This window comes from Leptosomus discolor, chromosome 2, assembly GCF_034619465.1.
Source record: "Leptosomus discolor isolate bLepDis1 chromosome 2, bLepDis1.hap2, whole genome shotgun sequence".
In the NCBI taxonomy this organism is placed as follows: Eukaryota; Metazoa; Chordata; class Aves; order Leptosomiformes; family Leptosomidae; genus Leptosomus; species Leptosomus discolor.
The window spans coordinates 11,337,527-11,353,953 of NC_141392.1; the positions used below are offsets into that span (position 1 = coordinate 11,337,527).

Consider the following 16,427-nt stretch of genomic DNA (forward strand, 5'->3'; position numbering starts at 1 on the left):
CCATTTCATGTTTTTCCCTTAATAGAAAAGCTTCTTTTATCCAATTTATTCTCTTTCCTGAAGCAGCATCCAAGTTCATGCTGGGAGGGTACTCCAGAGTTTCCGAACAACGGGTTCACGCCACTGTCACCTACAGCACCCCAGCTGTAAGGAGACACAGCGTCAGGCTCTCTTCACATTTTCCGGTGCAGGCAGGAAAGAAGCCCAAGACCTAATACTACTCACTCACCCTACCAGAACAACAATCAGTGCTTGGAAACCAATGACAGTAGGAACTACGGAGGAACAAACTGAAAGTGAACAGGACCAGATAAATCAAATGATTATCTGCGACGTTATTGCGCATTACTAATTTCTTTAGGCAGCATGTGAACACTCACTACTGACTGCAATCCGCCGGGGAAAAAAAACAACAACAACCACCCAAACCAAAAAAAAACCTGTGTTTGACAACACAATGTGCACTTACATGGAGTTCACAGGGTCTATAAAGAACAATCTCCTGATGGGAGCTACTGCTGTGCAATCTGCTTATATAAACTTCCCTTTTTATATCACTCCAGTCTGTCCTAGCTCAAAATAAAAGCAGCTGTGCTAAGGGCGTCTCGGGGGCTCTGATCACAGCGCCCGGAGGAGGACAGAACCAAGCAGCTTGCCATCTGCCTTCTGCCGTTTTGAGAGCCCGTTTACGCCCGCGGGCAGCAGACCCACCCGCTCGCAGGGTAACGGCGCGGGGCTGCCCCGACGCCCTCCGGTAACACGGCCGAGTAAATACATTCATTCCATCAGCTGTACTTCAGCAAGAGCAACACGGGGAGAAAGTACTCCCAGGACTGCCTCCCCGGGAGGGCATCCCTCTTTGTAAGTGGATTTTGCATTACACCAGAATTCGGGGCTGTGACGGGGGGGTAAAGCCATGGGATTTAGAAACAGCACCTTACCTCAAACGTGAAGCTGTCGGCAAACACCGTCTTTTGCCTCCCAGTTGCAGCGGTTCTTTCTAGTCAATGAGGGGATGCATGGTTCAGGGGAACTTACTCTGGTGCATCATCTTGCAACCACCCCCCCGAGGGACCTCAGGATACAACTACAGCTTTTGGGGGGTAGGGGTGGCGTATTTAACAAGGTGTTTTTCTACCAAGTCAGGGAAATTGGCATTCCCTCGTATTTTGGTACGCTTTTAGCTGCCCCCCAAAGGGAACACTGGCTAGGGTTTTATTCTGCACGCCACCCACTGTGACTGATGTAGCAAGAGAGAGAGAGAGAAGGGGGGATCAATATTGCTAACTCGGAGCCAAAACTACCGAGGGCTTACTTTGTTCTCAGTAAAATTACTCTGTAAAAGGCAGCGTGCCAACGTCTGAAGTTCTGGCTTTCCTGCTTGTATTTAGAGAGATTAGTTTTATTTTAGGAACAGCTCTCTCCAATCTGCGTATAATCACATAAACACAATGCCAACCAGAGCTGCCAGAAGCGAGGCCGTACATCATCGACAGCCTTTCAAAAGTATCCCGTGTTACACATCTGGAAGTGTCTTCTGTTCCAGTCTGCTTTTAAACTCAACTCATCCTTCTTCCTGTATGGTTTCAGCACAGTGGCGAGCTAATTAATGCTGCCCTCCATGTAGTCATTCAGAGCATTTACCTCACTTTTTTTTCTTGCAGTAGTATCTTACTATAGATTTATGACAGCCATTATACCTACCTTCTCTTTTTAAGAAACTAGTTTTTCTTCTATTATTCCTTAGCAAAACACTAAGATGGTTGGCATTGAATTATTTAAAGTCTCCCACAAGTATATTTAGCGCTGTTGCAACTAGCGGGGGAGAAAAAGGCCTCTGTAAACCACTCAAAGGTCACCTTGGTGGGACTGCAGTATACAAAATACAAAGGTGGCTAAAAATCACCAGCAGCACCAGCAGACCTTCAGAAACGGCTAGAATTGCTCTGGCTTCCAATGCGTGACAAATAACGCTTTCCCCTGTTCCCTAGGTTTTCTGTCTTTCCTTCACTGTATTTCCACCTTTCAAAGTGCATTTTGAAAACTGATAATGATCGCTGAGATGCATTCTGAACATAAAGGGAAAATAAACCAAGTCACTTGACATTTCCCAAGTTTCCTCATCATACGAGACACAGGCAGCACCCGGGACTCGGAGAGCTGATGGTAAGACCACAGCAGCGATGGGCTGGTTCATCCTGTGCGGACAGCGCTTCATCACACCGCGCTGCTGCAACGCTTTGCTGAGGAGCGACTCCTCACAAACCACACCTGCCGCTGGATCTTACTCGGGTCTTGGTTTCAGATCAACGTGTCTAGTACAACCACTGCTGACTGCGTAGCCACAAAGATACCGCCACCAGCTCTGCCGAGTATCTTTGACTCCAGCACAATGAGCTGCAATAAAGTACAAGTTGTGCAAATGAGGGATCTCTACCACACCAATGCTGTACAGACTACTGAAGAGACAAGTTGCTGAATGTTCTGAGCTCTAACTACAATGCCAAGAAATACTTGCGGTGACAGAGCTTTCTTGTCACAGACATTCTTCTACGGTGGTTGTACAATTGCACCTTTTGTCCAAATGCTGAATTTGCTTAAGTGTGGGTGAGAGTATACATTTTTAAAAATACAGACAATTCTTAAAATAATACATCATCAGGTCACTATGTTACTGATCTTCACTTTTAGTGGAGTTTAAAATTTCCCCAAAGAGAGGTAAGAGTCTGTCCAGTATTTTCTTTACTCTTGAATATTCACATTTGCACATACAACATGACACTCATTTGCAAGAGCCTGGATTCCCATTGTGTCCTCAGGTCCCGTTCCGCTTTTAAAATAGGCAATGATAAAAATACTGAAAGATGCAGTACCACATGCCGCCTGACAAAAACGCAAGTGATTGTATGCCCACTAGCCACAGGTTACTGAGGGTCATCTCCCGAGAAATAGCTTTTGTTTGACCCTGCAGTGGAGGAAAAGCTCCTAGAAGAGAAAAGAAAACACATTTAGTGCTTCTGCAGCAGGAACGATGGCCTTAATGCACGATTCCTTGCCATCGCTCTTTGTCCCAGCAACAGTGCCCACGGATGATTAATTGGTTATTATGCTGTTAAACTTCCAAAAGGTTCTCCGGCATTATCAGTTATCTTCAAAAAAAATTAAAACCCCTTTATCTTAATGATTAACAACAATTTTAATTTCATTTGGATATAGACTTTAAGCATAAACTTCAAAGCATTCCTTAAAAGCAGCTATCCTCATTGTATTCAACCTTTGCAGGGAGATCCGACTGTCAACTAGGCTTTCCGAGTTATTTTTGAAGTTTTATTGACATCTGTATGATCAAACTGAATGGCTTCCATATTGAATGGATCCCATATTAAACTTTAGAGCTCCTTGGTAATGGTTTTGTATACTGTGAAGAAGCCACACATGTACATTCTCAAGGTTCCTCTTGAAAATATACACACACACACACTTGGGGTTTTTTAAACAGTTTCCACACGTTGTTCGAGCATTCTCTGGCCTGCCGATCACACAGACTAAGGAAGCTCTCTAGTTTGCCGTGCAGTTTTCCAGAAAGACATTACTGAAATGCCTGTTTAGATGAGAGAGACTGGCAGGAGATGCAGCTGGCACAATTAAATTCAGTTCTCCCTATTTTGACTCTTTCTGACTTCTTACGCTAAATTAAATGTGTCTGAATACATCAGAGCCTCACGATCATAAGGAATTTGTTTGCATATATTTACATGACCCTGTTAAATAATTTGTGTTACGTTTTACTGAGCTGCACAAAGCCCTAGATGACATGAACCACTTTTGCTGTTGTTAATCCTGATATCAAAACTCTAAGTATACTAGAGAGGATGATGTACTTGCTGCTGCATTATGGAGTCACAACTACTCATAGAAGAACAAGAGCTGAATGATTCAAAGAGTAAAGATATAAAAGTGTCAACTTTTCATCTCGGAAACCCACAATTTGGGCAATTAGACACCATCAGCAACTTATCTCTATGCTTCACATTTGCAATCACTGAAGGAATTGCAATCAAGCGTTTAAGACAAAGCTTTTCTTCCTGTATGAATGCTCTGAAATAAAAAACCCCTTGATGAGCCCCATCCTCCTCTCACCGATACCTATTTTCGCACACGGGCAGATTCACCACGCCATTTATTCCCCAGTAACTCTCCGCTAAACTCCTGCGTGTCCACTCCACGCCACACTTGTTCTTCCACGGCCCATTTGTTTTCCTGTACCAACACTGACCTTCAGTTTAAGTAACTTTCCTTTTTCCTTGGTACAGAGAGCGCCTGTCTTCCCCCCCTCCCAAGCCAACTTGTATCTCCCAGAGAAAACAATCCTTCACTCTCCCAGCCAAGACAAGCCAAGCATTTTCAGTTGTCCTTCACAGAAACGACGGCTCCTTCCCCTTAATCATCTTAGCACCTATTATCTGTCCCTCTTCCTGGCTCAATTCGTATTTCTTGAACGGGGACGACGGACCTGCGCACAGGATTTCCAGATGAGGTTTCAGGTTTGTACCATGAAGAGTATTTCCGCAGCACTGCTGAAAACCCTCCCCTGTGGCCCTGTGGATGACATCACTTACTTTTTTAGTGACATCACATCAGCTGGCTTATGATCAGAGCGAATGAGGAGCGTGATGATGTCAGTATACAATTTTGCATTTCCAACTGATAAGCTTCTAGTTTATAGTTGTTTTTTTAATTAGTCTCCAAGTGCTTTTGTCCTGCTAAATGTAACCTCATTTGTGTTGCTGCAGTGTTCAAGGTTATCCTGCCAAAGGCTTCAGAGAAATCACGAACTTGCCAACACAAGATTTCCACTAACTGCTAAAAGAGGAGTCTGTGTTGCTTGTACCTACAGATATTAACTGTAAACTGTTCTAATTTTATTTTTAATTTTATAAATGAAATGCGTAAAATGCATCTGTAAGAAAGGATGGGACAGTCTCATGCTCAAATTTTAGGCAGATACTTTTTTTGTTTAATATTAAGAGGTCTAATATTACAAGTTTTCCCCAGATCAGTTAAAGTCCTTAACACTTAGGAGTACAGCAAAAAGGAAAAAGGTGGCCTAGGCTTTGTTTCTTCCTCTTCCCAAATAACAATATGCCAAAAGAATGTATTCCTGCCCATGATATTGTCAATACAAGCTTCTACAGTTTCACATACCATTAAACATTACTCCAGCTTTATGAAGGAAGGCAAGTTCCTAAGCAGCGTGTATTTAAAAAAACAAACAAACAAACAAACAACAAACAAAGGAAAAAACTACCCCTCTGGAACAGCCCTAAGTCTTACGAACACACCAACTTCCGACAATGTAACATGTCAACACAAAGCGAGCTCTTGAGCAGCTTCGGGGATTCCTCTCACATTAGGCCTTGGGACTTTTCCAGGGGGTTTCCAAAACAGCACTTTTGCAGCAAGCCAGCAAGAGCAATGCAAGGAGTTCTCAACCGGCATAAATGGCAGTAACTTTAAATTATGCTAATTTATGCCTAATAAGGTCCTATGTCATCGCATTTACATTTAAAACATGTCTTATTAATTCATACTGATTACACTGGCAAATTATAACCAATTATCCTATTCTGGAAGTGCATTTCAATGAATAAATCTGATTATGTTCATTATACTCTGAAATTCTGGTCTAGTTAGATTTTTGGGGTATGAATTATTTTAAGGGTATTTGTGAAACAATGTCTCAATATCAAGAATTCTCTACTTCCTCTTGACGGCACTTGTAGGTTTAAACAGAGTCACAAAGCTCTTTGTCTAATCAAGTCCAATACGTGCATTTGGATGCGATTTATACAGCAGGGTCTGACTTTTGCCATCAATGATGGCTGAGTGACAGCAGTATTTCATAAAACAAAATGCAGCTCTGGGTTATTAAAGAATTCTATTAATCTTTTTAAGCACTACAACTGATAAATTACACACTCAAAACTGAATTAAAGCAGTCTTTGCAATAAATCATCTAACATAAGTAGCATCTGTTTAACGTAGTCACTCTGGAGTATTAAATTCAGTCGATTCAAAAGACTGAATATTCCCCACCCCCTCCCAACACCTGCGATATTTGCTAATGAAGAGATGATTTTTCCTCAGAGACAAGCTGCAGTATTTCATCTGGAGTCTTCCTACTCAGCCTATGTTTGATAAACTTCCTTTCCTGCATGCTGAAATAAAACCAATCTTTCCTCTCTGGATTTTCTTTTTTATTTTGATGAATTCCTGTGTTTTGTATTGCGAACACCCCCCCCGCCCCTCTGCTGGAGGGCAGATGACATACCTCAGTATCAACTGGATAGAAAAAAAAAGAGCCTTGAGGAAACACTTCTCCAGCTGCAGCTTCAATGTATTCGCCTGATATTTTAAACGCCGTGTTTGCCAGTGTCCCTTCAGTGACGCTACCAATGCCCTAAGTTCATTGAGATTCCTCTGACCCACTAACACTGAAAGCGCACCACAGGTGACGCTCAGCACCTCGCGGCACGGAGGCTGGTGCAGATCGAGACGCCAGAGCCTTCACGCGAGGTAATTCTTCCAGACCCTTCCAACCACCGCGTCCTTCTGCTTTGCTTCGCAGGAAACAGAAGAGGACCGTGGGTTTGGGTTAGACCTGCAGGCCACTTTGACCAGTTTGCTCTGAGAGTAGGAACGCCAGAGGAACAGGCTAAAGAGCTGCACTAAGCAGCTAAAACAACCTGCCTCGTGCAAGAGTCTTATTTAACCCCTTTTAGTCAAGAACTTGCTCATTTTAAACGCTGAAGGTTTTACACTCCCTCCAAACTTAAGGTGAGCTCTGAATACTTTTACTACGCATGTAAATGTTCACTACCTCTTTGCATCTTGCTAAATTATTCCACTCAATAAGATCCCTCGGCAGCAGGTTTCACAGCTGAACTATATGTTATTGCAGAAAAAAAAAAAGACTTATTTCCTTAGATCCGCTTTGAATGTGCCAGCTTCCAAACACTACCCTATCCTAATGTCACCCGGGTCATTTACCTTTCCTAGATCATTCTTTATACTTTTTTGCCACATAAAAAGTAGTAATAATTATATCTACCTTATTTGTGTGAAGAATGTATTCACGTTCTTAAACCACTTTGAGATCCTTGTAAGAAAATACATTAACAAAGCACACCTCTCTTTGCCAGGTATCATCCCACCTGTTTTGTAGAAATGTGTCAAGAGATCCTCCTTTTCGATGAATCGTTGATACAGCCACTGTGTGAGAGCTTCAGGCTCTGCAGGTACATCTTTAACTGGAAAAATCCTACCAAGGAAACAAACAGAAATTAAACCCAGGGAATGCAATCTGTATGTGAAGAACAAAACTCTTCCCCCTTCTGCCCCAGCCCACCCCAAAACCTAGAGAACAAGAGTTTGGTATAAATCTAACCGCATGGTTCTTCTCTCTCCGATTCACAGATCACACAGGTATCACGGATATAAAACTGGAATATTCCAGGTCACCAGCCAGACGCACACCGAAGGCACAGGCGTTATTAGCTTCTATCAAATGCTATACTACAGCATTCCATAAAAGGTACCAAAAGTTGCTGTTTGGGATTTTTTGTTGCTGTTTTGGTTTTGTTTGTTTTGTTTTGTTCTTAAAACAGAATACCACTGCACAGTATTACTAGCCTTAAAAAATTGCAAACCAAGCAGCAATGAAGTCCATGCACTGAAACAGAAGAAATAAAAGCCTGAGAAGGTTCATCTGCAGTTTTGAAGAAATAGTTCTTAAAAAGGCAGAAGCCACATAATGACATCACTAAGCACCAACAGCTCTTCTGTATCCCAGAAAAGGAGCCCTCTGCTTTTCAAAGGGTGCCAGCAGCTTTGTCTGAAATTTCTAAGGCAGGTTTTACACTGAAAACTGACCATGTAAGTGTACCCAAATATTGCTGCTCTGTTTTAAAAACACCAATGGAAGAATTACCAGTGTTTTGGTACTTCTATCCTGAATACTAGGTCTACTTAGAAAATCAGATATCCAGGGCAGAATCACTGAGATACATACCTACAGAAATCCCCTAACAGCCCACCACAGCCCACTGGATTTTTTCCAAAATAGAATTTCAAGTCTTACAGCAATTGTGAAATCTCCTCAGCAGACACTAAGCACCTTTTGAGATATACCAGAATTTATACATCCCCTATGTTTCACTGGGAGGCCAGTGCAGAGGAGATTTGTGCATCAGGCTAGCCTGAAAAGTTTCTTATACTCCAAAATGTAAGACCTTTACTGTAGGTTTCTCTTTTCAGGTGAGCTCCCATTTACCCTGTCATCTACACCATGCTTCTATTTTCATTAGTGGATTTTTAGTTTAATTTCATTTTCAACACGGTCTTGATTGATCATACAGAAAAGAATTTGAGGTAACACCGCAATCACACGGGCACTGTCTGAACAGATACAGGAATGTCAGACTACAGAAATAAGACACTTGTGAAGAATGCTTTTGTTGCTTTTTTTCATGATGTTTTCTTTGCTTGCTTTGTGGCCAAGTCATTTGTACCTCCTCCTCTCAGTTTGATGCAAGGAAAAATAAGCTGGAAGTGGAAGAGGAAAGCAGCAAAGCATTGCTCTAATGAGCAAATTAATAATAATGGTGCTTCAGTATACAGAGATAACTCCTAACAAGGAGATGAACAATTTTATTTACCCACTATGGCATCAACATGAACTCAGGTACTTCTGTAGCCTTTGTAGCAATTCCACCTACAGCTTTCTCACACTGCAGAGATCTTTGTGCTCTAGTAAAGCCAGTCTCAGCAACAAGAAATTTGCAACTGTTATCTCAGGTAAAAAACAGCCTGAGGAAAAGTCTTTGGCCAAAGAGAAATATTATGAAATAGTCAGTGGTCCAGTAAATAGCTCAAGTCCTCAGCACGCATATTAAGAACAACAACAAAGACCTATTTTATCTCAAAGCCCAGATGCCGTACAGCAGATTAAAGTTAAACCATGTGGAGGCAAGTAAAAAACACACCCACAGAGAAAGGACCATTTTTGTTGAATGTATAACACTAAGACAGACTTACTATCTGTCCCCAAACACAACCGAGCTGCCAAGCACTATTTTTACTCTCTTCTGACTATCTGCTGTGAAGAGATAAAAAGACTCAGCAACCGAACGTTGCGTTTCACAGTGTATTTCTGAAGGACAGATGCTTGCTTACGCAAGCTTGAAGATGGCTCAGAACTAACGGAACACGCCTGTGGGCTCAGGACAGAAGTCCAGGGTTACCTGGCTTCACACACAGTTTCCATTGTAAACTGCAGATATTCTTCTCCACCTCCACTTCTCCGTTAGCTCATGGGTAACAGCTCTCCAGCTCAATAACCTAGTGAAGGCTGGTATTTTTCCAAGAATGTACCTTCTAATCTGAAAACGTTATCACAAGATCTTATAAGATACTCATTAGAAACAATTTATGAGCTGGCACTTTAATGGAGTAGCAAAGTAGCATAAGTGATACCAACACTGCGAGAGACTAATGGAACGCAGCAACCACTCTCCTGCTCAAATCCATTCAGGCTCTTGTATGAATCAATACAGTACCAGAATACCTGAATCTCTGCCTATAAACTCTGCTGCTTCGAGGTTTAAGAAGCAATCGCTGTTACACCCAGTTTGAATATTAATGCAGAGTGGGAAACAACTGGTTTTCCAATAATGCTACACCGCCTGTCACAATTTAGCAACGGTAAGTGCTAGTGTATTTAGAAGCGTTTTCAAACATATTTTTACATTACCCAGAGTTATTTTTACAAGCAGAACATTCTTATTAATGACTGAGCTAAATTAGAGATGAAATGTTTAAAAAAATATCCTTAAACTCTGGAAACAAGCCCTTCCTGTACTAGATAAGGTGAAGCTACACCCCCCCCCCCGTATTTATACTACACAGAGTGCCAATAGCATCGTTCTCTGCCCATCAGATGGCTCAGATGGCCCCTGTGTTTAGAAGAACACCCTCTTTAAGGAGGCTGGGTTCAGGAAAGGTAACTGAGAAAGTCTGCTGTTACGAAACTCTCTACAAAACAACGGCAGAAAGCCGCTGCTCTGACTGGAGCAGGGTCATCCCCACCCCGTGGCTGCGAGGTCTGCCAGCACCACTGGTAAAGGATGCGGGAAATGGTTTCTCCTTTCCAAGGAGAAATGTAAACCGTTGTCAGTGTGGTCACAGCATGACCGTCATCCTGGCTCTACCCCACCTTTGGGTATCCAGCATCAGGAACGCCACTAAAAGCGAACACTTTGCTGATCTCCTCAGGAAAATAAAACGTTATCACCACATAGAACTGTCCTGACAAGGAACAAGGTCAATACATAATATCTGAAGCTTCTAGATTCTCTTGGGCACTTGAATCTTTCTAGCTTTTGGACACAACTAACCTCACATGGCATGAAAACGAGAGCATCTTTGTTCCTGGTGTGGCAAACAAGGAATTTAAGAGCACTTGGCCAGAAAATTCAAGCCGAATGGAAATACCTCCTTTCATTTCTCATCAAGGGAACAGCTGCTTTGCTATCATCCAGGGGAAACAGGGAAGGGGCCAAAATTCAGGAAAAGCAGTGTCACCCCAGGGTGCATCCTGAGAAGTTAAAAGTGGTGCTGGAAATAAAGACATACTCCACTGGCAGTCCGCAAAGCTGTCTCGGTAATGAAACGTTATCTCCTCGCTGCAGCTGCGAGATGCCAATGGCTGCAGGACACTCCACGTAGCTGACTGAGGGATGGCAACTCTCTTAAACCACTACACACATGTCTGTGTCCCAAGCCAGAATGTATTAGCGTAAGTGACAGTCCAGGAAAGAAGAAAGGATTTTAAAAGAGGAAATGTAACTGCCAAAGACTCGTTGGCAGAAATCGTGGAGACTTCCCTACCGATAGGCTGCTTCTCAAAAGATACCACATACTTCTCAGAAACACAGCATTTTCAGAAATATTTAATCTGTTTTAAATGGTCCTTATTGGATAAACCACCTCTGATTCCATATTAAAATTCTGAAGTTCGCAGATGGCACCTCTAAGTACTAATTGCCTTTCATCATCTGTCCTACCCGGAATTAAAGTTCTTTATTACTCCCTACTCTTTCTAAATCATAATATTAACTGCCATTTCAATGACTCTAAATAAACTCAGCATGATGGAGGTTGCTGGTAGATCTCAGGCATGATCAAAAATAAGTGAGTTGTGTAAAAAAGCGTATTAAAATATATTGCCAAACTGGATGCCCTTCATAGACATTTCTGCAGAACTTATTCAGCAACCACAATGTATTCCATCTTATTTATAGCTGAGAGTCTAGTTTATTTCAATAAATCTCTATCAATGTAGACACAAAAAAAAGAACTTCCTTAGTAGCTGAAAGCTTGTTTGCAGCAGCACAGCACAAAAACTGGTACAAGAAAGAAAGGTGACGAAGTGCTCACCCGCATTATGGCACAAGGACAGCCCAGTTAGCTGGGAACGGCGCGGTACGTTCACGCAGCTCTCCGCTGCGGCAGAGGCGACTGCGGCTGCCCCTGACTTGGGGGCCTCTACACCACAATCACTGTGTCACAGTGCGAACGCAGGATACGGTCGTACAAGGACATGACACAGTGGGGGAAGCTAACGCAAAAAACCCCAACCCACGCCATTCCCGACTGAGCGGAAGCTAAGCATCCAACAAACTTCATACCCGGGGGTTTTTCAGTTTTTAACTCTTGGGTTTTGACAACAGAACTGCTGCACACGGGAAATCTTACTGTTAGAGAGACTTGGAGACCAGCTGAGAAACACCAAGTCGGTTAGACTAAAGAAGTGACTGGTGTAAGAAGAAAAGAAATAATCCCAAAACTCAACTCACTGTGGGGAAACGGTGGGAGCTAAGAATAGCAGCCAGCATGCGGTCTTGCCACACAGACACCAAACCACTCGGCTTTCTTCTGCGGAGTGTAACTGCAGTGAATCTGGATCTATGGTCAATGCACGTCACAAAATGACCCAAGCATAAGGCTAAACCATTTTGAGAAAAGGAAACAAACCTTTCCACCAGACTCATTAAAAGGCAGGTCTCCTAGTGATGCCTCTAGTTAGAGATGTCTTGCACCTTCCAGCCCTCCTTTTTCTTTTTGGTGCTTACTGCTTTAACAGATGGGTCAAAATTTCCCCAAAAAATCCCAGCACCGTTTGACCTGGAAGAAGTTAATTAGGTGTTTTCCTCGAGTATTATGTTTCAGAGAGCAAACTGAGCTTTTCAGCCCTCTCCCAATGAGTTTTCAGACAAGCCTAACAGGGTCAAAAAAATATTCAACAGTTAAAAGAGTAAGTTCTCACACCTTTGTGTTTTGAAGAATCTAAAATTTGGTAACTGTCCTTTTTTCTAGGGAAGTTTCTTTTGACATCTGAGGAAAATCAGGCCACAGCTTAGCCTATTTACGAACTTCTGAAACACAACTCATTTGTACTGAAAATCAAAGTCTGAAAAGCAAGGTTCAACTCATTATCAAAATTAAGCTTTCGAACAACAACAAAAAAAAAATTACTGCCATTTCCATCAGCCAGAAAAGCATCTAAAAATGAAAACATAAGGCTGCTCGCTGTGTCCTCTGCGCTCCTCTGTTTCTCCTTAAGCAGGATGAAACAGAAATAATCCTGCAGTAAAAGGACAGGCTAGGAGCAAAGGAAACCACTAGATTTGAAAGACCGTAAGGCAGAAAGAGACAGGTTGTGACCGAGGGGAACGGCAGAAAGGACTGACTGAGCGACCAGAACAAAAGAGGCTCTGCAGTCTCCTCTGCTCCAGTTCAAGTAGCACAGAAAATGTTGCTTTTTTCCCCTGCTGTTGTCATACATCAGTTCTTCACTCTGGACTACTCTAAAAGGGGAAAACCATGTTTAAATCCCAATTTTCCTTTCATACAGTAGAGATAAGATCTGCTCAAAACTATTCTTGACTTTTTCCAAAGGGGCTTTTTTTTTTTTTTTAAAGGTTTTTTTTTGCTATAACTCAGTTAAAAGAAATGATAGATGAGAAACCAGCGTGCCAGAGCACACAGAGTCATGTAGAACTTTCTCTCTTCCCAGTTATTTAAAAATTACCCTTAAAATTTGTTTGAAATATCATCTCCCAAGACATTCCCAATAACAAACAATGAAAAAAATTTTATTGCACTAAATGAAGGAAAAAGTGGCAATAACAACAACCCAGACATACTCGATACACATTTTATGAAAATTTCAGAGGACATCTATGTCAAACACAGAAAAATAGAAACACCTCTGACACTTTTGGAAGACATCTCCATCCTTTTAAAGCCCACTTCACCTTGGGTTTTCCCTTGCTAACTATATTTGTTTCAAAGAGTTAAAGAAATGCACCAACTTTCCAAGGGACATCTCAGGGCTTGACACAGCACAGGTCTTTTCAAAACTTAATCCTTGTCTACACTGTTAAGGACAAAGAGAAGTTAATACCTAATTGTTATCAAAGTCAAGAATTCCTGGCGAACCACCTTGAATTTGTGACCTGCAGAACCTGGGCACTTGTGTTCCCAGCTGACAACCCCAGATACTCTAATGGCTCTGTTACAGCAATGTTTTGGTCTCCCTATAGAAGGTGAACTTAAAGTAGTAGTAATTCAGGTTTCCTGGTCAAGCCACACAGCTACACTGGTCTGGTGTATCATGCTCTGCCCCACAGCTTGACCAGCTCTCAGGGAACACAGAAACCTCCCAGCACATTAGAAGGCAACTCTGCATTTCCAAACACCAGTGCCAGAGACGAGAGGAAGGAGGTTGACATGATCAGCTAGCTGGTCACAAAGCACAGCTTTTTGTAGCACGCACTGTTTAACCAGCATAAAGGGTTTTGGTGTTCTTCCAGAACTGCTCCTGATTAAGATCTGACACAGAACAGGCTCAAGACATCACTGTATTTTCAGAGAAGTGAGGACACTACCTAGAAGGGACACACGCAAAACTCCTGAGAGACAGTTTTCCACTGACCATACCAGTAATTTCCAAAATAAGCTCTAAGAATGGATGTCAGCCCACTGGGCTTCAGTTATCCAGCTTCCCAATCCTGGAGAAGGTTCAATAAAGTGACAGCAGAGCTGTAAGGTTTCCTTTAACACCAGAAACCCCCCAGGAGAGAACAGTTGTTCCCCACTCTTCCCTGCATGCCACCCCCAGTTTCCGAGGCACATACTCCACCTTCACAGGTTCTCGGTGGTACCAACAACTCTGTTCAAATCATCGACAGATGATATGAAGTTGTCAAAACCCTGAAGGTGACCATCACACTACAGCATTCCGCTAAAAAATAACCCCTAATGAATAAAGTCAGGTGATCTGGGAAAAAATAGGTAATAAAAAATCAGTTGCTGTAATGCCCTGAAGGGAATCCAGCAGGAAAATTTCTGTATAAGCAATAGAAAAGCATGATGCAACATGAGTAAATTCATGTACACATGCTGTTCAGTCACTCTCCAGTAATCCTGCCATGGATAAATATATCCTTTATGTAAACAAAAAAAATATTTTAAATAAAATTTAAACAAAATATCTAAAAAAAAATTTTATTGTCAAAAACACTGAAGGTGAAAATCCACTGTATTCATTCCAAACTACAGCTCTAACTCCAGATACATTAAAAGGTCTTAGCATGTGACAGCTAGATGACACACTAAATCTGGAAAAAAGGATACAACAGCAGTAGGACTTTTTTTGGTATAGAATTATTCTGGGTAGTCAAAGAGAAGAATTGCAGAAGGACCTGATGACAGTTGCAGACCAAATTAATCCCAGTAAATGCAAGGCAATGAACTCTGGGGAAGGAAAAAGCACCAGCAGCTACGCATACGCTGCCACACCCTCTAAGATTAGCTGTTATACACTGGTAAGTGATCCTGAAATCACTGTGGGGAATTCGGGATGTCAGTCAACTCAGAAACTAGTTACAGCAGAACCAGAAAAGGTGCTGACAAAAGTATCAAGATAATCAGGGAAAGGCTTTTGTGTAAGGAGACACCAAATAGATGAAGAGTGGGAGGGGGACAGGGACAGCTAAGGCAGGATATGAGAAAGCTCTGTGAAATCATGGGTCATGGAGAACGTCACTGAGCAATGATTCATCTGCTCCTGGCAGGACACGGGAAACAGGGTGCACTCACTGAAGGCATCAGGTGGGGAACTTAACACAAGCATAAAGGAAGTAGTCCCGGCTGCCACCCTCAGCAACAGTTACACGTTGTGTCACGGGAAGCTGTAGATGTCTAAGCAGGTTAAAAATGGTATTAAGACAAGTTCACGAAGGCCAGGTCCACCAGCACCTACCCAAAGAGCGACGCAGATGCGACGCCTGCTCAGGACACGCGACAGCACCCCGTGCTCACGCGCAGGGGGGCGGCACGCAGGCTGCCTTCCCGCGCCTTTGCTGCCACCGCCCGCTGCCAGAGCCAGGGCAGCTTTCAGAGCTGCTACCCTGCACCCAGCTAAAGCCCATACAGGCCAGGGGACACGTGCCTGAACTTGACATGCCAATTTAAGAATGACCAGGACTGGAAAGTTAGCCAAGGCGCCAGTTAAGACCAAGACACTCCGTTCTCATTAGAGAGGTATTACAACCAGCTCTCAGCCTTCAGAGACATGCCGCTGCATTAGTTTCCATTTGGGGCATACTTCAAATGTTTTTACAGGGTCAGCCATAACTAGAGGTTATTAAAAAAAAACAAACTTAAAAAAAAAACCCCACAAACGGAGAGGCTTGCCCCTGTCTACTAAAGCACTAAAACAGTGATTTAGATCTTCTGGAAGAAAACAGCAAACCTACACTCAGCAACAAACAATTTCTAATATTTTTTTCTTAGAATTTTAGTACTACAAGAACTGTAACATTCAAGTTCAATGCAAGGAAGGTTACATCATCTTTATGCTCATGCTCAAAAATAGGTTTTGAATATACACATTTAGAAGCAGGAAGTTAATTCAAATTAAGATAACTTTCTCTCTTTTTTTTTAAAATAATGTATTTTTGGAAATACTCTTTAGTAAAATTCTAAGTACATTCAACTTGGAATTATCCCAGAGGGAGTACTAAGGTGACCCAAATAAGCACAACAGATATTATGATATCTTACATAAATAAGGATGTAAGCGTGTTCACCTTCGGAAAAACTTGAAGGCAGATTTCTATAAAAAGCAGGGATGGATTTAAACATGGCTGTTGAAAGGAGCGCCAGTGAGCAGACTGTACTCTGCATCACACAACACTGACACAGCAGTGATGCTGGAGAAGGTCATTCTCAGTTAAACTGCCACCCAGGGGATCCACACAAGGATATCTGAAAGCTTACTGTAAAAGTCTAAAAGCTCCCCA

The 16,427-nt window shown here is 42.3% G+C and overlaps 1 protein-coding gene across 1 annotated transcript in view; it reads right to left on the reverse strand.

Annotated features, from left to right (window-relative positions):
* Positions 1 to 2,663: 2,663 nt before the first annotated feature.
* LPGAT1 (lysophosphatidylglycerol acyltransferase 1) overlaps positions 2,664 to 16,427 on the reverse strand; it is a 60,744-nt gene continuing 46,980 nt past the window's right edge. Inside the window, exons 7-8 of the mRNA XM_086461872.1 lie at positions 7,215 to 7,321; positions 2,664 to 2,985 (exon numbers count right to left, since the gene is read on the reverse strand). Of these exons, the coding sequence (XP_086317998.1) occupies positions 2,834 to 2,985; positions 7,215 to 7,321 (259 nt within the window). The 3' untranslated portion in view covers positions 2,664 to 2,833. The remainder of the gene's footprint in view (positions 2,986 to 7,214; positions 7,322 to 16,427) is intronic.